This window comes from Nerophis ophidion, linkage group LG14 (genome assembly GCF_033978795.1).
Source record: "Nerophis ophidion isolate RoL-2023_Sa linkage group LG14, RoL_Noph_v1.0, whole genome shotgun sequence".
NCBI classification, from domain to species: domain Eukaryota; kingdom Metazoa; phylum Chordata; class Actinopteri; order Syngnathiformes; family Syngnathidae; genus Nerophis; species Nerophis ophidion.
The window spans coordinates 39289585-39313351 of NC_084624.1; the positions used below are offsets into that span (position 1 = coordinate 39289585).

Genomic DNA, 23767 nt, shown 5'->3' on the forward strand with positions numbered 1-23767 from the left:
ATGCTAGTTTAGCTTTAGCTTCCCGTGCGTAGGCGCGCGCTTTCTTTTGCGTTTTGTACCAGTGTTATTTTATTTTTGTATTAAACCAAGCTCTTACCTGCAAGTCTCGTCCGTTTTGGTCCATTTGCATCTTGGGGTGACAAAACGCGCATCACGATGCGAGCACCGCGTGACTGAGTATGTCATGATTACGTTAATGATTGAAAAGAAATCAAACGTTGAGTGAAGAAGAAAATTGCTTTTATTAACATGTAACAACGTGTTACACACCTAACACTGACAAAAATGCACTTCAATAATTTAAAGGTTTTATTGTGTGTGTTGTGTGAATACTGTCTCAAGTGTGCTGAGTATTACTACTAGTATTACTTTGAATCCATAAAAAGTAAATGCTGATGAACACGAACATAATATTACTCTTGAAATATTTGTCAGTCAAAGTACATATTTGGGATTTCATTGGGAGGGAATACAATGTTTGAAAATAAAATGCACAATCAGTCCAAATGGATGAAATACACTTGACGTGATGCTCTTTATATATTACATTTCATATAATAAAAAACATTTGAAAGGACTTTACATGGGTTACGCAAGTTATGACTATCAAACATTTGACATTTAACACACTTTTGTTGTCCGGAAGTTCCCACAAAAGGTAAAAAAGTCACCACTTGTTATTAAGAAATCACTACTGACTGTCCCCTCATGCTGCTATGTTAGAATTAGAACCACAACATGATTGTTCTTTCTATGTCCTCAATGACTTTCTTCTCCAATAGGAGATATTTCAGAAAATGTGGGCTTTTCTACTTGTTCTTTTGCCGTTTTTTTCTTTTACAGAGCAACCTTTTCAATCGTCCCTCTACCAGAATTATAACATTAATAAATTTTGCAGAGCTATACTGTGTAGCATGGCAGCATGCTGAGACATCAGCGCATAATAAATAAAACAACTTTTAAACATATTACTATCTTCCTTTAAATATGTGCGGGGCTTCTTTCTGACGCTGTATGTAAACTGTCACTTTAGGCCAGTAGGGGGCAGCACAATAGCTAACACTAACTTGGCAATATTACGCATAGACATCTATAAGTAGATCATAGACATATATGAACAGATCATTGACGTACAGATTGCGTAACGAATAGGGATGTATATCATTAGGATTATATCAATACTGATACCAATATCGATATTACTTATCGATACCGGTATTCTGCAGTACTCTTATTGGTGCTGTATGTAATTGGTGTAAATATTTTTTATTAGAATTTTTATTTTGCACCACCAACATCATGTAACATCTCACAGCACGGAAGTCTTTTATCAATACCGTTTTTTTTTAAGTCTTAAACAAGTCAACTATGTTTGCAGTGCAAGGTGCAATGCAGTTCTTATGTCATCTTGTGATGAAGCTATCTTGCTTCTGAGCAACTTCATGAATGATTTCAGTACTGCAATTATTCACTTTTTTGAGTGGATTAATGTTAGCCTGAGGATTACTGGATTGCTACGAGGACAGTTAAGGAAGCGTTGATGAAGTTAAGTAAAGCGAGTTCACCTCAAACTTATAGTAATGCTTAGCGTGCGGACTTTTGAGGAAGACATATTATTGTGTTACAAACTTTTGTGTGGTGTTGCTTCCTTATTTGTGATTATTCCAAGCTGGTTATCACATCGTAGGGCTGTGCAACAATTGTTTTCATAAAGTATCATCCAATTTCGATTCATATAATGATTTCTTCCAGAGTTTTTAACCTGCCAGTTGTAAAGCATTTACACTAAAAACAACTAAACTAGGGATTATTTCAACATTGTATTAGAATTCTGGGTAAATCAAAAATATTTTAGATAACAAAAAGAACAAAAGCATAACAATGTACCAACAATTTCCAGTGTACATGCTTTTAAGTAAAAAAAAGCATGCACAAAATTGCTTCTGTTATTATTTCAACACTGGTGCTCCAACTACAGTATAAGAAGCTGTCAAGTTATCTTTAACGTACCAATGAAGATCGGTGGTCACGTCCACAACTTCCTACCATTAGCAGTAGAAGTATGTGTTTGTCACAGCTTTTGGACGACAAATTTGCAAAAGAAACATATCAGCTGACACGTAAAAGGCATTTGGGAAATGTTCGGCTCTGTATTTTGGAGTTAGTTTGGTAGTTTGTGGTGGCTGCGAGTCAGGGAGGTAGTAACAGAGATGGTACGAGAAGGATGCATTCCAGAGCTGGCCCCTGGCAAGCCAGGCTTCATGGAGGTGAGTGCTTGTCAAGTAAACATGATATCCCCTTTCCCTCTCAATAACAGCATCTCAGTCGCTTTCGGCTAATTTCCACGAATTACTGCATTTAGATTCTGTTTTTAGCAAACATTGATTCTGTCCGCGAGTCCAATTACGTGGAAATCATAGGGCCCTAGATAACTCCAAGTTATGGCTGACATTTATATTGCTGTCCTCAGCTGCTCGTTTCGCTCTGTCATTCTGTTCATATTTATGATTCTGTTAACTTATGTGTACCTTTGTAATGGTGCGGTAAAATGTGGCCTCAGATTGGCTGTTCCGCCATGTTTGATCGAGTTAATATATGCTCACAGCTGATGACCGTGATTGACCTGAAATGTATCACCATCCTACCTCTGTCTTTTATTCTGCTTTGAATAGAATTCTGCACCTGAATGAATGTGACAGCGGGCATATGTCATAATTACAGTAAGATAGATTAAAAACATTTTTTTTTTACCGATAGCCGTACCATTAGTTTAGAATTTTAATGGTCCTTAGTGGACCGACCCAATTAGGAACCGGTACCAAACAATACCTTTAATCGGTATACATCCCTAGTAACGAAAACACGTATATGTGTAGATCAGGGGTCACCAACGCGGTGCCCGCGGGCACCAGGTAGCCCGTAAGGACCAGATGAGTCGCCCGCTGGCCTGTTCTAAAAATAGCTCAAATAGCAGCACTTACCAGTGAGCTGCCTCTATTTTTTTAAATTGTATTTATTTAATAGCAAGCTGGTCTCGCTTTGCTCGACATTTTTAATTCTAAGAGAGACAAAACTCAAATAGAATTTCAAAATCCAAGAAAATATTTTAAAGACTTGGTCTTCACTTGTTTAAATAAATTCATTTATTTTTTTTTACTTTGCTTCTTATAACTTTCAGAAAGACATTTTTAGAGAAAAAATACAAATTTAAAAAGGATTTTAGGATTTTTAAACACATATACCTTTTTACCTTTTAAATTCCTTCCTCTTCTTTCCTGACAATTTAAATCAATGTTCAAGTAATTTTATTTTTTTATTGTAAAGAATAATAAATACATTTTAATTTAATTCTTCATTTTAGCTTCTGTTTTTTCCACAAAGAATATTTGTGAAATATTTCTTCAAACTTATTATGATTAAAATATTTAAAAAATACTCTGGCAAATCTAGAAAATCTGTAGAATCAAGTTTAAATCTTTTTCAAAGTATTTTGAATTTCTGGAAAAATCTAGAAGAAATAATGATTTGACTTTGTTAAAAATATAGCTTGATCCAATTTGTTATATATTCTTAAAAAAATAGCAGATTGGATTTTTAACCTATTCAAAACATATTAAAATTCTAAAATTAATCTTAATCTGGAAAAATTACTAATGATGTTCCATAAATTATTTTTTACATTTTTTCAAAAAGATTCGAATTAGCTAATTTTTCTCTTCCTTTTTTTTCGGGTGAATTTTGAATTTTAAAGAGTCAAAATTGAAGATAAACTATGTTACAAAATTTAATTATAATTTTTTTCTTGTTTTCTCCTCTTTTAAACCGTTCAATTAAGTGTTTTTTCATCATTTATTCTCTACAAAAAACCTTCCGTAAAAGGAAAAAAAAAATGCACGACGGAATGACAGACAGAAATACCATTTTGTTTATATATATAGATCTACTTATTAAAGGCAAATTGAGCAAATTGGCTAATTCTGGCAATTTATTTAAGTGTGTATCAAACTGGTAGCCCTTCGCATTAATCAGTACCCAAGAAGTAGCTCCTGGTTTCAAAAAGGTTGGTGACCCCTGGTGTAGATCATATACATTTCTTAGATCAGACATTCAGTATATGCAGAAATACACATATTGATGCATATATCATAAATGTATATTGCGTAGATCATAGACATATGTGTAGATCATAGACATATATACATATTTCTTACATGTGTAGATCATATACATATATACGCAGATCCTAGACACATGTAAAATGTGTGGAGATCATAGACATACATACATACATACATAGAACATAGCTGTATATGCATGGATCATAGACATATATGCATAGATCATACCAATACATAGTAGATCATAGACACACATATATGCGTAGATCAGACATATATTATGTAGACATTAGACATATATGTGAAGAACATATACATCAATCATATCATATAGTATATATATATATATACATATATATATATATGTATATATATATATATATATATATATATATATATACGTGTGTAGATGAGGAATGTATAAACGCAGATTATACGCATATATGCGTGGATCATAGACAGGCTGCAATAAATCCTGGTGTCCGCCATATTGGATGTAGCATATCTACCCCCTAAAAATAATGCAGAAAATGGACTGAACTAGATAAAGGGCCTTTCCTAGTTTCACCACAAGAATCCACAGTTTTATGCGCGGGACTTCGTAGTATTAAAGTCATCAGATTCAATTTGTACAGGGGACAACGTGGCGAAGTTGGGAGAGTGGCTGTGCCAGCAATCTGAGGGTTACTGGTTCAATCCCCACCTTCTACCATCCTAGTCACGTCCGTTGTGTCCTTGAGCAAGACACTTCACCCTTGCTCCCTATGGGTCCTGGTAAGCGCCTTGCATGGCAGCTCCCGCCGTCAGTGTGCTAATGGAAAATAGTATCAAAGCGCTTTGAGTTCCTTAAAAAAAGGTAGAAAAGCGCTATACAAGTACAAACCATTTACAACGTTTTAATCAAAATTGTTTTTTTGGTCCAACCTGTGAAAGCTGATCCATGAGATGTGGTTGGTACAATTCCAAGCAGCACATAAATGAGGCATATTCTCACATCCAATATGGCGATGTCTACGTGTGATTAAGCGCTGCACTCGACGCGGTGTCTACATATGTATGTCTAGGTTCTCACTAACACTGACAAGGCAACAATTCAAGTAGCATGTTGATGACATGTCTAAGCCTCCTTGATGCCAGTGACTCACTATTGCCTCCTGGAATACAAAGTGGTATTGCAAGGGCCTAGAATGCTAACAGACAATACATAACTGTGTAACACAAACACTCAGCGGACACTTGATTAGGTACACAATCTGTACAATGAGAGGCAATAAGAAAAAAGACTGTGTACCTACTAACAAAGCGACAACCGAGTATATTTTTCACACGTTCTTATTTCCTACTACGGTTATTTTAACATGATGTTAGCATTAAGGTCACAATAAGCTTCTGTGTTGTGCTTTTTTTATCCATCAGTGGCACAGATTTTTTTATCAGATGTGCAGGAGTCGCTTTCACACTAAACACACACGGTAATGAAAGTGTGTTTACACTCGCACACATACACACACACACACACACGCGCACACGCACACAAGCACACACACGGCAAGAAGATGTGCTCAGTGCACAGTTGCAGCAGTAAGCGATCGCTTTGTCAAAAAGACGCGTGAAGTTGTTGCGTGAACAAACACTGATGGCACGTGACAACCTTTCCCGGACTTACATGTTAGAACGAGGAGGGGGCGGGGTCATTTCTCCTGCAGGAGGGCGGGGATGTTAATGTTCCAGCCAATGGCCTGGCGGTCGAAGCCGCACGTGAACAAGTTGCATGAAGTGTTGTCTTCACACCACGCTGAGCAGCACACCATGCGGCGGTGACCCTGAAACACGCAACACATGCAAGAAGCTCAGTGTCAGAGACGTGGCAATTTCCAGCTGGTACGAGCGTACTGGTCACACTGGCACCTGTCTGTTGCTTCTGGGCAGACGGGCCAGTCGCACTCCTGACATGTCGAACAGTCGGACCTGCCGATTGTCGTGAGGGAGAGCGATGATCTTCTGACTCACCGACACGCTGATCCTGCAGAGAGAATGCTTTAAGTGATGCCTACAATACAAACATCATACAAGGAGCATTACATCTTTGCTCATTATTATTGTACGTAACATCCATCAGAAGAGCGTTCCATACACACATACACAGTCAAAATAAATCTAAATATTCATTAATAAGTGTGAGTCATTTTCTCAGACCTGTTGACAGCAGAGTCTGTGCGGATGGTTGCTATGGGCGACCTCATGTTCTTCAGATCCCACACTTTGACCGTACGGTCGTCACTCCCCGACACCACGTTGTCACCCACAGTGAAAACGGCAGACGTCACCGTGCTGCCGTAGACAAGATTATATGGTTAAAGTTTCTAAATCCACACACATCGACCGCTTAGGACTGTAAACTATCTTCTATGAACAAAACATCAACACAATATTCCTCTACATCCATCCATCCATTTTCTACCGCTTATTCCCTTTCGGGTAGCGGGGGGCGCTGGAGCCTATCTCAGCTACAATCGGGCGGACAGCGGGGTACACCCTGGACAAGTCGCCACCTCATCGCAGGGCCAAGCAGATAAACGGACAACATTCACACTCACATTCACACACTAGGGCCAATTTAGTGTTGCCAATCAACCAATCCCCGGGTGCATGTCTTTGGAGTTGGGAGGAAGCCGGAGTACCCGAAGGGAACCCACGCATTCACGGGGAGAACATGCAAACTCCACACGGAAAGATCCCGAGCCCGGGATTGAACCCAGGACCTTCGTGTTGTGAGGCAGACGCACTAACCCCTCTTCCACTGGAATCCCTATTCCTCTACATAATATCGTAAATTTTGAGTTCAAAGCCCGGCCGAGTCATACCAAAGACTAGAAAAATGGGACCCATTACCTCCCTGTTTGACACTCAGCATCAAGGGTTGGAATTGGGGGTTAAAACACCAAAAATGATTACCGGGCGCGGCCACCGCTGCTGCTCACTGCTCCCCTCACCTCCCAGGGGGTGATCAAGAGTGATGGGTCAAATGCAGAGAATAATTTCACCACACCTCGTGTGTGTGTGCGACGATAATCGGTACTTTAACTTTAAATATTGTGAAAACTTTTGAGACTTGATGAGTTGGCACTTTAGATTCATATTTGACATATTTTACTTATGTCATGTAATCCTACACACAACTCTAGTTTGTTGTATGTAGTAAGTTAGATGTGTGAATAAGTTCATCATTTGTCGCAAGATACTTGCATCTGATTGAGCAGCTCACCTTCAAAAAATTTTGGGAAGGAGCCGCCAGATATTTCCTGGTTTTAACGAATGGTGGTGGATGATGTCATCAGTGAAACCGTTAACCATTTAACAAGGGTTTGCTTTCTAATCATTTCATTTTCTGTTAAGTAGAACAATTAGTTTATTTAGTTGTTTTTTTTGTATGTACCCGTTTTACAAGCATTTAACGCTCAGGGGACAAAGGTTGACTTTTATGTCCTTTTGGTAAAGGTTTGTACGCAACAAATAGCTGGAGTAAACTTCCTGAAGATGTCAGACTTTCCCCAACTCTGACTACTTTTAAAACTATACTGAAAACTTTTGTGTTCACCTTAGCTTTCAGCTAAATCTTTTCATCTTTTAACTTTTAACGTCCGCACTGTTTTTATTTTTATTGTAAATGGGTTATACTTGTATAGCGCTTTTCTACCTTCAAGGTACTCAAAGCGCTTTGACACTATTTCCACATTCACCCATACACACACACATTCACACACTGATGGCGGGAGCTGCCATGCAAGGCCCTAACCACGAACCATCAGGAGCATGAGTGAAGTGTCTTGCTCAAGGACACAACAGATCGTGACGAGGTTGGTAGAAGGTGGGGATTGAACCAGGAACCCTCAGGTTGCTGGCACGGCCACTCTCCCAACTTCGCCACGCCGGGGAGAGTGGCCGTGCATTTGAATTTTGAATTTGGGAGAGTGGCCGTGCATTTGAATTTTGCTGTTATTTTCTTTCATTTCACTTTGTTGTCTGTGAAGCACTTTGAGTCTACCTTGTGTATGAAAAGTGCTATATATTTGTTGGCCACCATTTTTGTTGTGTTTATCCATTAAAATGTTTTTGTCCATGTTTAATACAACAATTCTAATGTCCAAATCTTTCAATGGTATTCAATACACTGGCCAACATTTACAATACCCCAAAGCTAAAGAGCAAATTTAAGTCTTTCATTTTTCAAAAGGCATAAATACATATTTTACTTTCTTTGCTCAAATCAAATTCAGCCCGAAACAGAAATAAAAAAACATGTATTTGTTTAAACATTTGAAGGCCTTTTGACTAATAATGTTGTCACGGTTGGTTACACCAGGCCATACCCTTTTTGTTGGTGTTCTCCGGTGTCTTGTGTTAGTTCGTGTCCTGTGCTTTTATTTTGGTGGCTCTTCCGTTCTTTTTAATGTTTTCTCGTGGATGTTTCACTTTTGTCACAGAGCATTTCCCTTCACCTGGATGGATGTTTTAGGTTTGCAATGAGTTCTATTTAACTTGAGTGTGAGCCACCATTCTTTATCGGGACTTAGTTTGTTGATGCTGCTGTTACCTGGTGAGTACAGACGATCTTTTCCATGCTTTGCCATAGTATGCTCCTACTGTGCTTGGTACTTACTACACGTTTCATAGTAAGTGTTTTTGCTGTGTTCCAGCATTTCGTTTTGTCTGTTATCGTCTGGCCGTTAAGAGCACTTCCCTTCTGATCTAGCTTTTTGATTTTGCTTCTTTACTCCTTTTTACTTTACGCTGCTATCTCATTCATCTGCATCCCTAAAATCACAACAACCTCCTGCGTCTTCCAGAACGCATCGCTTATAATCGCACGACAGATGTCCGTTGTCAATTTAGTATACATTTGCATTAAAAGAAGTTACTTTACTAATTGAAACCTGTAACATTATCTGTTCAAAAGGCTTTATTTAAAAGGATAAAAAAACAAAAAATATTGCATGTTTGATTTTTTGTTATTTATAGTTTTTTGAGAAAATTGAGCAAAAATTAAACATAATGACTCTAAAATGTTTTGCGCCCTTTATTTGGCTTGATGATTTTTCAAATTGAATGTCCCGAGATGGTTAAGGCTCAATTAGACAGTAAACACGCCATGCGGATATAAAGTAGGGCTGTCAAAGTGAACACATGCGATTAATCACAAAACATTATCACATCAATACTGTATGTACACAGATTGATTTAATTTGATCCCACACACAGAGCAGGTTGCTATACAATCAGTGATTAGATCACTGCATACGTGACTTCGACTGCTGTGCTTGCTGGCAAATTTCACTTAAACGTACACCCAGACTTTACTTTTAATAAAAATGTCAGCACATTTTGAACAAATAAATGATCTGCATTCAAGTAAAACATTAACAATTTTTTCCTGTATGACATTCTGACAATAAAATTGCACTTTTGTCAAAATATTAGTGTCTTTCTTAAAGATACTTTAAATTATGCACACAAGTAATTTACAGCAAAATCAAAATGCAACGGTGTGATTAATCTGATAAAATTATAGTTTGACATCACTATTAAAAAGTCTACTATTCTATTTTTTACGCCCTCACACACCACAATACTACTTGTGAAGAATATAGGTGAATTTGTGGTTATTAATATGACTGTTTTAAGTCCAATATTAGGCCACATATTGTAGTCATATATGGAGGAATATGAAATGGTTATTGCGCATGCTAACAGACGTTTGTGCTATTAAGGTTTTTGTGTTATTAATATTTTGTCATTATTCAGTCATAGTAATGTGTGGACTAATACTGATTTATCCACACATCCATTAATTTTCTACCACTTGAACATCTTAAGGTTACAGGGGAGCTGGAGCCTATCCCAGCTGCTGGACAAGTCGTCACCTCATCATATCCATCCATCCATTTTCTACTGCTTATCCCGGTCAATACCATAAATGTTGTTTTTGACAGAACAAATGTTTGGGACAAGTTTTGTAAGATTTGGACAAGATGGGGGCAATAGGTGACAGCACTGGTCAGAAAATGTATTTTAGAATGACTTAAAAATCTATACAGCACTATCACATTATTTTTATGGCACAAAAATGGAAGTAGTAATTTAATGTTTGCAAGGATATTTTCGGGAAAAAAGCATGGTGTCGTCATTAGCAAAAATATTGGGAATATTCTCATCAACAAGTAAACAGGAACATTCTTATTGCACGTGGATGCAAACACATATGCATTGCAAACTAACAGTAGCTACAAAAACGTAGTTGTGTGTGTAACTAACTCAGTGTGTCCCTGGAAGACATTGACGGAGTGGATGGACGGGTCTCTGAAGTCCCACAGTCGAAAAGTAGTGTCTCTGGACGAGGTGACCACCAGGCGCTGGGTGGGATGGGTGCAGCAGTGCGTCAGCTCCTGGTCGTGACCTGGATACACAAACATAGTCATCATCACATTCCAAACACTCGTCAGCACCATGTACTTCAACAACATGGTACCCATGAGCGAGTGGACCAGCTCCGATGTCTCCACGTCGTAAAGGTTGGCGGCTCGGTCCCAGGAGGCCGTCACCGCCTGCTTGCCCCCCACCAGCCAATCAGCAGCAATGACCACGCCTTGGTGACTGCGCAGCGTGACGGACGCCATGCGCACGGACGGGCAGTCGGTGGGACCGTCCGCTTCCACGTCGGCCTCATCTTTGTCGGAAACCTCAACGTCGTCGTCGCCGGGGGGTTGCTGCAGGAGGTTTTGTTATTGCACGGCGAAACAAAAGGCGACATGTCGGTGAGGCTTACGCTGACGTCTGCAACGGGCTGCGGCGTGGGCAGCTGCACCAGGAACCTCCAGATGTGAGCTGTCTGGTCCCCAGATGCTGAAGAGCGTTTATACACAATAAAATAATACTAAAAAAACTCTGGACATGATGTAAGATTTAGTGATGAGGATTACCTGTTAGTGCCATCTGTTCAGTGGGGTGGAACTTGATGGAGTTGACTGAAGACATGGAATATATATTAGCCAAAAAGGAAAACTACACATTGACAATAAGATTTCTTACAAAGACATCTCTACCTGATCCTTGATGGCCCAGATATTTGAGGAGACATTTCCCCGTCTCGATGCTCCACAACATGGCCGTGTGGTCTGTTGGACACACGCAACAGTAGGACTTAGGGACAATCAAGAACACTACAGAACGCCCCGTTTGCACCAAGCGCAACTGTTGGCACCCTGCTGCCGGCGTAGCAAGCACAGTGGTAGGGTGGCTAAAGGGGCGGAGCAAGACACACTGCTAACAAGTCAAAGTCAAAAGTAAGAGAATAGCAAAGTGTGTACCTGCAGATGCAGTACCAAGCACCGTGGGCTGGGTCCGGGTCACGCTGAGGTCCCAGATACCGTCTCTGTGGCCCACATACTCTCTGAGCAGGTGACACACAGCTCTGGACGTGGTGGCTTTGAAACTGGACACAATCTGAGAGGCAGAGTGTGTACATTAACAATTAGCACACACCGAGCGGACTGCAGGGTTCCTACACCTAAAAATCATCGGCTCAGGAGACGTCAAGTCGCCACATTTGCCATGATTGGACATTGCTTCTCAGTTAGTTTTGTAAATTCTTTAAAAATACTCCCTTTAATACATGCACTATAATTTTCCTGATTAGCATTTCAAAGACGTGTGTAGGAACCCTGCACGTAGGAAGTGGATGAGGGTCAGTGAGGAGCTGCTGAGCAGGGTTTTTGTAGTGCACCAAGGCTAAGAAGCAACGGCAGCGTTATTGCAGGTAATAAAGAGCAGTACTGTGAGGACACAAGAGCAACAGAAAAGACAAGTCCAATATGGTAACAACTGTCAGTTATTTCAACATCTTGGTAGTACGCTTTTTAATGACGAATACTTGAGCTGTTTACTTTAAAGATGGGGACGATACAAACGGGACCCTTGGCTCGCTTTGGACACAGGCCGCTAAATAAGTTCCAGCTGGAAGAAAGTGTTCAATTGTTAAAAAGAATGCCAAGTAACACACACGCACACAAAAATATGCGCAGGCACACACTGTGAGGAAATCTGTGGAATGTTAGCTTGATGATAAGGATGACGTGTCACTTCGACAAACAGCACCATGGAAGTGAAAAAGCTGATGTGCATTAGCATTTGATGTTACGCCTAACAAAGAAGCTGCTGATGGTAAAGAGAGCGAGCAGTGTGACGCTGCAGTGTGCCGCCGCACAAGGCCGCGCCAAACAACCAATATGGACGCATGACAATCACCATTGGTCATCATCACATCCTCACTGCTTCGCTTTTCTGGGTCTGCCAATCATGTGAACATACTGTACACCAGGGCTCTTCAACTCAATTGTTCTAAGGGGCCACATTTCTAATAAGTTGGAGAAATCTCCATTCACTATTTTTCTTCTTTGGATAACCATACTTCTATGTAGTGGACATTAGTTTTTGGTCTATTTTTTTTGTCAGAGGTACACATTTCAGATGGTCCTGTTATGCAAAACACAAGTGTCTACTGTAGTGGATGCTGGCCTTTAGGAGATAAATGCCAGTACAATGATCTGCCAATGTGTTTACATTGATCCAAGTTCCGCAACACAACAGTATTTTTATTTTATTCAATTTGCTGTAATGTCATGATTAGAGATGTCCGAAATCGGCCTGCCGATATTATCGGCCAATAAATGCTTTAAAATGTAATATCGGAAATTATCGGTATCTGTTTCAAAATTATCGGTATTGGTTTTTAAAAAAGGGAAAATTTATGACTTTTTAAAACGCCGCTGTGTACGGACGTAGGGAGAATAACAGAGCGCCAATTAACCTTAAAGGCACTGCCTTTGCGTGCTGGCCCAATCACATAATATCTACGGCTTTTCACACACACAAGTGAATGCAAAGCATACTTGGTCAATAGCCATACAGGTCACACCGAGGGTGGCCGTATAAACAAATATGCGCCACACCGTGAACCCACACCAAACAAGAATGACAAACACATTTCGGGAGAACATCCGCAAAGTAACACAACATAAACACAACGGAACAAATACCCAGGATCCCTTGCAGCACTAACTCTTCCGGGACGCAACAATATACACCCCCCTCTACCCCTTTCTGGTGCTAGGCAGGCAAGATGTTGTGTATCACTGATGCAGGCGGCACACTCGATCGCTGTGAATTTAAAGCAGCTACCTAAAATGTACCAGAAGCATGAACACTAAAGAAAAATATAAAAGCAAAACTTTTTGTTTTTGCTCCCACTTTTTATGACTTGAAATCAAAGATTTTTAACTATGAACACAAAATACCTATTCCCCTCAAATATTGTTCACAAATCTGTCTAAATTCGTGTTAGTGAGCATTTCTTCTTTGCTAAGATAATCCATCCCCCCTCACAGGTGTGGCATATTAGGATGCTGCTTAAACAGCATGATTATTGCACAGGTGTGCCTTAGGCTGCCCACGATAAAAGGCCACTCTGATGCCACAAATGTCGCACATTTTGAAGGAGTGTGCAGTTGGCATGCTGACTGCATGAATGTCCACTAAAGCTGTTGTCCGTAAATTGAATGTTCATTTATCTACCCAAAGTTGTCTCCAAAAGCAATTCAGAGAATCTGGCAGTACAATCAACCAGCCTCACAAACGCTGACCACGTTGTAACCACAACAGCCCAGGGCCTCCACATCCAGCAAGTGCACCTCCATGATTGTCTGAGACAAGCCACCCAGACAGCTGCTGCAACAATTGGTTTGCATAACCAGAGAATATCTGCACAGACCAAACGCTGACCACGTGTAACCACAACAGCCCAGGACCTCCACGTCCAGCAGGTGCACCTCCATGATCGTCTGAGACAAGCCACCCAGACAGCTGCTGCAACAATTGGTTTGCATAACCAGAGAATATCTGCACAAACTGTGAGAAACCGTTTCAGGGAAGCTTATCTGCATGCTCATCGTCATCATCGGGATCCTCGTCATAACCGACTTGAGTGGGCAAATGCTCACATTCGATGGAATCTGGCATGTTGGAGAAGTGTTCCCTTCACGGATGGACCCCGGTTTTCACTATTCAGTGCAGGTGCCAGACAGCGTGTGGCGTCGTGTGGGAGAGCGGATTGCCGATGTCAAAATTCTGAATCGAGTGGCCAATGGTGGGGGTGTGGTTATGTTATGGGCAGGCGCATGTTATGGACAACAAACGCAAGTTAATTGAATTGATGGCCTTTCAAATGCACAGATACCGTGACAAGATCCTGAGGCCCATTTTTGTGCCATTCACCCGAGACCATCATCTCATGTTACAGCCTGACAATGCACGGCCCCATATTGCAAGGATCTGTACACAATTCCTGGAAGCTGAAAATATGGTGGGTCTTGTATGGCCAGCATATTCACCGACATGTCACCCATTGAGCATGTGGATCCAGTTCCTGCCAAAATTCAGCAACTTGGCACAGCCATTGAAGAGGAGTGGACCAACATTCCGCAAGCCACAATTAACAACTTGATCAACTCTATGCGAAGGGAGATGTGTTGTATTGCGTGAAGAATTGCGTCGGGACCCAGGATGGACCGCTCGCCTGTATCGGTTGGGGACATCTCTACGCTGCTGATCCGCTTGAGATGGTTTCCTGTGGACGGGACTCTCACTGCTGTCTTGGAGCCACTATGGATTGAACTTTCACAGTATCATGTTAGACCCGCTCGACATCCATTGCTTTCGGTCCCCTAGAGGGGGGGGGTTGCCCACATCTGAGGTCCTCTCCAAGGTTTCTCATAGTCAGCATTGTCACTGGCGTCCCACTGAATGTGAATTCACCCTGCCCACTGGGTGTGAGTTTTCCTTGCCCTTTTGTGGGTTCTTCCGAGGATGTTGTAGTCGTAATGATTTGTGCAGTCCTTTGAGACATTTGTGATTTGGGGCTATATAAATAAACATTGATTGATTGATTGATTGAAAATGGTGGTCACACCAGATGCTGACTGCTTTTCTAACCCCCCCACCCCCAGTCCCCCAATACAGCAAAACTGCACATCTCAGAGTGGCCTGTTATTGTGGGCAACCTAAGCCACACCTGTGTAATAATCATGCTGTTTAATCAGCATCTTGATATGCCACACCTGTGAGGTGGGATGGATTATCTTGGCAAAAAAGAAGTGCTCACTAACACAGATTTAGACAGATTTGTGAACAATATTTGAGAGGAATAGGTCTTGTGTATATAATAAAAGTTTTAGATCTTTGAGTTCAACTCATGAAAAATGGGAGCAAAAACAAAGGTATTGCCTTTTTTTTTGTTCGGTATACATTAGCTGGTGTAGGGCAGTATGCCAGTATGAGGACAAGCAACATTAGGATTTGATTAGTGCAAAGGAGATGAGTCAGTTGGTCGATCACAACACACACAACAGAGTCTCCTACATTTGAATGACCAAGCCTCCGGAGGAGGGCGTGTCCACCCCCCGGCTGGGCTGTTCATGCATAGTGGCACACAGGGAGGTGGAGGGCAGGGGGAAGGAGGGATGAGAAATCAACAAGTTACCCATGAGTCTCCGCCCCACAACTCCCAGCCGCTTACGCTGAAGTTGCGGGCGCCGCTTATAGGGGCGTGGCAAGAGTTTGAACGCGGCTACGAGCAGAGAAGCGACAAAGGATTGTTCTCGTGAATGTCCACAATGGGTAGTGCCGTCACTCCAACACACTTACCCAAACTTTTTTTTTACCTTCCACATTATAAAAGGTGTTCCTAACGTTTTGTCAATTTGTACAACAAGGTTAGTGAGACTTAAGTAAATAAGTGTACCTTGCTGGTGGAGGCCTTGTAGGTGGTCTTGAGTTTCTGCGACAGCTGACTGGTGCTGTGACTTGCTGTGGACACAGCGGGGCCGTAAATACACATTTTCATTCATCGTCACATGGATGTGCATTCTTAAGCTGGCCTGTAACTGACTTTTTGTTTTCAGGGCTCCTTTGGCCAAGTCTGCGCCTTCTAGAGTCTGACCGTCTGCAGTCAAGCGATCGTTCAGCGTCTCGATCTCTCTGCGAACTGTCAGTCAAACACAACAAACAGTTGGACAGTTTAGTAGGAAAACATGCTGCCATTGGCTACAGCAGGTACTTAGCCGAAGGGGTCTTTTTCAACACAGAGCAGTTTTTTTATTGGCCCCTACATTGAAATGATTTTTAATGAGCTATATGAAATATTAAACTAATTTACTATGTCAACTACAACACAAATCTTAAATGTTTAGTTCAGATAGCCTACAATTTATAGTTTGACTTTCACATTGCATTTCAAATTTTGCAGCTTCACTCTATCACGGTTGTTTGTTTTTTCTAAGCAGATCTTAAATATTTTGGTTTATATTCAGTCTTATATATGTCTTAAATTACAGTCGTATTTTATATAACCTGTAAATCGTATCTTATATAACCTGTAAATCGTATTTTATATAACCTGTAAATTACAGTCGGATTTTACATACCCTGTCATCTCTCGCAACTTTGCGCTTCAAATATTGCAAATTCCCTACATCACAGATTTTTTGGAAACTTTATTTAAGCATATTCAAGTTAATTTAAGTCTTATATGTATTACATTGCAGTATTTTTCCTATTTCCTAATATTATTTTGTGGCAATCAATAACATTCCCATAGCCGTACTTCCGTTGCCAGGTTAAGGGTTAATCCTCGCAAAGAGTTAAAAAAAAGGTGGGTGCAAACCAGCGTCTTTCGTGTGTCTTTCTCGCCATCTCTGGGTCTGATTTGGCTGTCGAAGTTGACTTATTTTGCATAAGGAAATTGCCTGTCTCCATGTATGTCCTTAACGTTAGCGTTTATAACAATATCACTAATACTCGGTTAATATTCAAGTCACAAAATGTAAATGGGGTATTGTTGACACTTTTTGGATGGTTATTTATTGGATTTCATTTCAATAGACGCAATGAAGGGCTTCACGGTGGAAGAGGGGTTAGTGCGTCTGCCTCACAATACGAAGTTCCTGCAGTCCTGGGTTCAAATCCAGGCTCGGGATCTTCCTGTGTGGAGTTTGCATGTTCTCCCCGTGAATGCGTGGGTTCCCTCCGGGTACTCCGGCTTCCTCCCACTTCCAAAGACATGCACCTGGGGATAGGTTGATTGGCAACACTAAATTGGCCCTAGTGTGTGAATGTGAGTGTGAATGTTGTCTGTCTATCTGTGTTGGCCCTGCGATGAGGTGGCGACTTGTCCAGGGTGTACCCCACCTTCCGCCCGATTGTAGCTGAGATAGGCGCCAGCGCCCCCCGCGACCCCAAAAGGGAATAAGCGGTAGAAAATGAATGAATGAATAGACGCAAGGAAGTCATGGCTACCATTGACTCCATTGTAAACTGACTTAAGAGTTAGAATGCATTAAAAAAAAGACATGTGTTCTTGTATCTCTTAAGGATTGTGAATCATATGCAAAATTCCATGAAAAGTGCAGGAAATTATTGCTAACTTGTTTTAAACCCATTAACTTTGACAGCCCTAATTTCCACGTTATGTCCATTGTTGAAAGCCTCGACGATGGCCAGAAAAATCCCGCTTTGACGATCCTCCCGGTACCCACAAGTAGAATGCAGCCAGGGCTACTACACTGGGTAAAACGAGTTTAAGAGTGATTATCTGCACAGACACAATAAACGAGGGTTTACTGTATCGACCTACAATGGATTTATTTGACGTTTCCTTTTGATGTACAAAATGTATCAAAGTAGCCCCCTGTCCTTTTATTTGTATGTATGCAAACCCTTCTTTAATACTATCAATCAATTAATCAAAAAGTGTACTTATATATAGCCCTTAATCACAAACATCTCAAAGGGCTGCACAAGCCACCACAACATCCTCGGCTCAGATCTCACATCAGGGCAAGAAAAAACTCAACCCAATGGGCACAATGAGAAACCTTGGAAGGGACTGCGAATGTGCCCCCCGGGTGACTGGTGCAATAGATGCCGAGTGGATACGGTTAATAGTGTGAGAGTGTAGTTCATAGTGGGGCAAGCAGGGGGATACTCTTGCATGTAGACAAGTTGAGGCACCGAGACATCACCGACTGATGTATAAGGAGTGGTCCACCCCAGGTCTCGATATCATAATGTGAAAGACCAGTCCATTGGGAGGCTAGCAGGGGATATTAATACTAATGAGAACCCATATTGAAGCTTCGAAAGACATTGTATCATCATTTCGTGTTACACAGTCCTGACTTACGCTCGATGTTTTCGATGTAAAGGCTCTCAAATTCTCTTTCGATCTGGCTAAACAGATCCATCAGGTTGGTCTTCAGAGACAAAGGCAGTTTGGAGTCCTGCAGGGCGAACAAGAGACAAACACCTAAATGTCACATGACGGTATTTTGAGCTCACTGACTGCAGACAGCACCATTTGACATGTGAAATTGAACATCTACAACTTAAGTGAACCGTATGGTGCTGGTTGGTCAGATCTATCGGGTCAGAGACACGGTACTAGTTTGCATATTGCTGCTGTGTGTCTTTATATTTTTACGTATGAGGTCAGTAAAGAGTGCTGTTAGCATTCAGAAGATGAGAGCTTTTTGGCCAGCGAGCATTTCAGTAAAAGCGATGTCATCTATTGAATGTCGGTGGATGTTCTCATTAATAGAGGTCATTGTATTCTCAGGGCGTTCAATCTATCAGAACTGGACTGTTGAGTTAGTCTTCGAAGACGTTTCACTTCAGATCTAGGCCTTTTGGACTAAGTCAATTTATGAATGTAACACCTTGCTTTTGAAAAAAGAAAGCTTTGCAGTAAAAAAGGAAGGGGTGTAACGACAAACTACATTAATAATAACCGTGATAAAACTCCTGACGTTTAGTATTACTGTTTTGAATTGACTGATAAACTGCACTTGGATAAACTCATGGAGTAACTGCAGTCAACTCGATAGCTTAAACGCGAACATGAAAATAAGAGAGATTAACGTCTTTCACCATTAAAAAAGGAAATACCCCAATTTAAATTTAAGCTTATGCTGTTTGACAACTAAAATACAGTATGTAGTTTTTGCACATTGAATCTAAAAGCCGTGCTTTCTTAGATCAGTGATCGTTCCATAGACAAGAGGAATACAAGATGGAGATGTTTTTATGGTGTGTTCAAGGACCGCTGAAAATATGTAATAATAAATAATAACAGTAATAGTTTTTCTTTGTTATAATGTGGGATTTGAATAAATCTTAAAAGTGCTACAGTACAAACCAATATTTAAAACAATCAAAGTTTAGCCATTAAAAAAGAAAATACTAAAATCAAAACACTGTCAGATGAAACATAAGAAACACAACACATGCAAAACCAATGGATTTTCTTAACTATGCGTCTATTTCTTTTCATTATGATTTAAAAAGAAAAAACTAAATTGGTCAAAAGATTACAGTATTTGTATGAGTACTAACTTCTTAAGCACATTCAACAATGCCGCGACAAAAATAATGAAAACCGCGATGACATTTTCATATTGTCATATCCCTAAAAAAGGGTATAGGAGACAAACACACAAAGGACCAAACATGTGAGCTTGTCTCTAAATAAACATACACAACAGCACCGGAGCTATGGCTAGTAATATAAAACTACTTGGAACACTCACAAACACCTGAAACTCACCTCTATTCTGGCCAAACATTCCAGATTATCACACGACTGAATCCAAAGAGGGACCAGAGTGATAGAAAACAAATAGTCAGGAGAAGAGGAACCGACAAGGTTCAATTCTGACATCGGATCATGTAGACACAGGTACTGATCTGTTGCAAATTTTTATTGAATGATGCTGTGGGAATAATGACTGTAAAGTACAACAACTTGGTTGTCTTCATAGTGATTGTGAAATAATGACTTGACAGTAATGGTGGAATAAATCAGTCCCTCCAGAATTTTGCGATGTAGCGATCGTGCAAATTCCCTGCAAAACATGAGCAACCTTGCAACTCTGTCCAATGTCTGCAGCTTCTTTTCACATTTTAGCCAATCAGCGTAATTTTTGTTAATTGAATTTGTCTATGAGCGGCAGTCAACTATCTAATTAAAGCGTGTGTTTGTTTCTTTTGTAGACAAAGCAAGAACAGAAATGTCTAACAATTTATGAACTTTTTATTAATCAAACGGCACAATTGTCATCCTCCTGCGTAGTTCAGCGCTATCTCTGGTTTCCATCAAGCCTTTCGGGTGATGTAGAATATGAACATTTAGTAACACATCAGCCTCCAAACTTCATGGTTTACATGTATTTATATATTTACTCAACATTCATTTATCTGGTGAAGGAAATTAAGAACATATTTTAATTTGCAATGCTGACCTAGCAAAGGCAGCATTTACATGTTAGAGATGCTTAAGTGTGATGATAATCTCTTATCGTCTCTCATTTACCAACAAAAATCACCACTATAGTTCTCAACAGTTCACTAATGTTCTCAAGATGCAGAGGAAAATGTGTTGGAACTAGGGTTGTCCTGATACCAATATTTTAGTACTGGTACCAGTACCAACATGTATTTCGATACTTTTCTAAAGTTTTCGGTTCTTTTCTAAAAAAAGGGGGACCACAAAAAAATGGCTTTATTTTAACAAAAAATTATACAGTACATTAAACATATGTTTCTTATTAGTCGAATAACGATTTTGTCCTTAAATAAAATAGTGAACAGACAATTTTAGTAGTAAGTAAGCAAACAAAGGACCCTAATTTGTCTGCTGACATATGCAGTAACATATTGTGTCATTTGTCATTCTATTATTTTGTAAAAATGATGAGGCAAGATGTGAACAATTATTATTAATCCACTTGTTCATTTACTGTTAATATCTGTTTTTTTCCCTTTTCAACATGTTCTATCTACGCTTCTGTTAAAATGTAATAATCACTTGTTCTTCTGTTGTTTGGGTACTTTACATTAGTTTTGGATGATGCCACAAATTTAGGTATTGATCCGATACCAAGAAGTTACAGAATTGTACATTGGTCATACTCAATGTCCTCATGTGTCCAGGGACGTATTTCCTGAGTTAATAAACATAATATGATTTTTTTTAAAAGGAAAAAAGATTGTGTGACGATATAGAATATTGATGTAATCATAGTAGTATCGACTAGATATGCTCCTGTACTTAGTATCATAATAGTGGATGTCAGCTGTAGATCCACCCATGGCGTTTGATTAGATTGTGATGCCGTGTGTGTAGTGAAGCATGTTTAGCTATTCCTTTTGCTGCAGGGATGATACTTGTAAGAAACTTACTTTATTTGCTGCCATGGAGGCGAGGATTAGTAACTTAAAAGCAGAGGTGGATAGTAACGCACTACATTTACTGCGTTACATTTATTTGAGTAAGTTTTGGGATAAATTGTACTTTTACGAGTAGTTTTTATGCAACATACTTTTACTTTTACTTGAGTATATTTATAGAGAAGAAACGCTACTTTTACTCCGTTCCATTTATCTACATTCAGCTCGCTACTCGCTACTTTTTTTTTTATCGATCTATTAATGTTTGTTTTGGTTAATGACAGAGCTTCAAAGTAGAATCTACGCATGCCTGCGTTTCACCAATCACATGCAGTCACTGGTGACGTTGGACCAATCAAACAGAGCCAGGCGGTCACATGACCCGATTTATACAAGTTGAAAAACGTATTGGGGTGTTACCATTTAGTGGTCAATTGTGCAGAATATGTACTGTACCGTGCAATCTAATAATAAAAGTTTCAATCAATCAATAAAAAGTGTAAAGGAAAAAAGGCAATTTTTATTTCAACCGTACTTCGCGTCAGAAGCCTAAAGACTGATCGCACAGTTCCTGTCTTCACAATAAAAGCGCCGCTCCATCGCGCCTGCGCCTGCGCTAACAAAATAAGAGTCTCTAAAAGCCAGCCAAACAAGCTAGCAAACTACAGAGTTTGCCGCCAATGTATTTCTTGTAAAGTGTATAAAAACGAATATGGAAGCTGGACAGATAAGATGCCAAAAACCAACTACTTTCATGTGTTATTAGACAGAAAAGAGGAACTTTTTTCTCCTCCATTTGAAAACGTGGACGTCTGAGTCCAATCATTGCAAGTCATCAGAATCAGGTAATACACTAATTTATATTCTTGTCTTCATGAAAGATAGGAATCTATAAGTTAAACATGCTTGTATATTCATTAAAACACCTTCAACATGTGAACAAAAACGGCAAAATAAATAAATATAAATTATATACTGTATATATATAATATATATATATATATATATATATATATATATATATATATATATGATTTGTGTGTGTATGTATGATATGTGTCTGTATAAATGATGTGTGTGTGTATGTATATGAGGTAGATCACCTCGACTTGGTCATTTACTAAGTAATTGATAAACGTTGAAAAACTTATTGGGGTGTTACCATTTAGTGGTCAATTGTACGGAATATGTACTGTACTGTACTGTACTGTACAATCTACTAATACAAGTTTTAATCAATCAATCAAATCAATGAATGCCTACTGAGGCTATGGGGCTGTTAAGTTATTGTGGCTCAATGTGCCATTTATTTTATTTTATTTTAATCTACCATTATTTAATATATATTATTGTTTTAGTTGCTTTAGAGATATTCCTGGCTCTGAATTTGCTCATTGCTATTTTTATGTTTTTGTGAATTATTGTTTGCCGTAATCAGGTTACTCATCAGTTACTCAGTACTTGAGTTGTTTTTTCACAACATACTTTTTACTTTTACTCAAGTAAATATTTGGGTGACTACTCCTTACTTTTACTTGAGTTATAAATCTCGAAAGTAACTGTACTCTTACTTGAGTACAATTTCTGGCTACTCTACCCACCTCTGCTTAGAAGTAGCTGAAACACTGGCAACTGTGGATGGACATTAGCCGCTAGCTAACTCGCCATGTTTTAAAGGACTTTTTCCTGAGGGCGTTTCATTCTTATAGCTTCACGTTTATTTTTAGTTTTTAGGACGCTGTGTCTGCTTGTAAGTACTCCATGATTGTGCGCTGCCGAAAATGCTCCTCTGCCCGCAAAACCAGCAATGTCATGACCTCACGATGTGCCGTCATGCCTGGGAAACTGTACTTTTCAAACACAGTATAATACCGTTTTTGATTCATTAGTACAGCAATACTATACCAGTACTGGTATACCATACAACCGTCGTTGGAACATAAATAAATGTTTTTTTATTTCCACGCTTTTCTAGCGTTAAACAAACATAGGGAATTTCAAAAACTTATGGACGACAGAGCAGACAGCAGACAATAAGGGAGCATTTGATGCTGGTACTATTATTTTAAATCCTTGCAACAATACAGGCAGCACGGTGGAACAGGGGTTAGTGCATGTGCCTCACAATACGAAGGTCCTGTGTAGTCCTGGGTTTAATCCCGGGCTCGGGATCTTTCTGTATAGAGTTTGCGTTTTCTCCCCGTGACTGTGTTGGTTCCCTCCGGGTACTACGGCTTCCTCCCACCTCCAAAAACATGCACCTGAGGATAGGTTGATTGGCAACACTAAATTGGCCCTAGTGTGTGAATGTGAGTGTG

General features: G+C 39.9%; 1 protein-coding gene across 3 annotated transcripts in view; it reads right to left on the reverse strand.

The window, feature by feature from the left end:
- Positions 1-223: 223 nt before the first annotated feature.
- The window catches only part of LOC133568662 (WD repeat-containing protein 37), a 28057-nt gene continuing 4513 nt past the window's right edge, over positions 224-23767 (reverse strand). Inside the window, exons 3-16 of one of the 3 annotated variants that reach the window (XM_061920732.1) lie at positions 19828-19863; positions 18409-18505; positions 16117-16212; positions 15970-16034; positions 11483-11618; positions 11219-11290; positions 11096-11140; positions 10942-11018; positions 10645-10882; positions 10431-10572; positions 6315-6449; positions 6027-6141; positions 5785-5941; positions 224-4929 (exon numbers count right to left, since the gene is read on the reverse strand). In XM_061920732.1, the coding sequence (XP_061776716.1) occupies positions 5810-5941; positions 6027-6141; positions 6315-6449; positions 10431-10572; positions 10645-10882; positions 10942-11018; positions 11096-11140; positions 11219-11290; positions 11483-11618; positions 15970-16034; positions 16117-16212; positions 18409-18505; positions 19828-19863 (1386 nt within the window). In that variant the 3' untranslated portion in view covers positions 224-4929; positions 5785-5809. Of the gene's footprint in view, positions 5942-6026; positions 6142-6314; positions 6450-10430; positions 10573-10644; positions 10883-10941; positions 11019-11095; positions 11141-11218; positions 11291-11482; positions 11619-15969; positions 16035-16116; positions 16213-18408; positions 18506-19827; positions 19864-23767 lie in introns of all 3 variants that reach the window. The other 2 variants (XM_061920731.1, XM_061920733.1) reach the window with 2 other exon arrangements.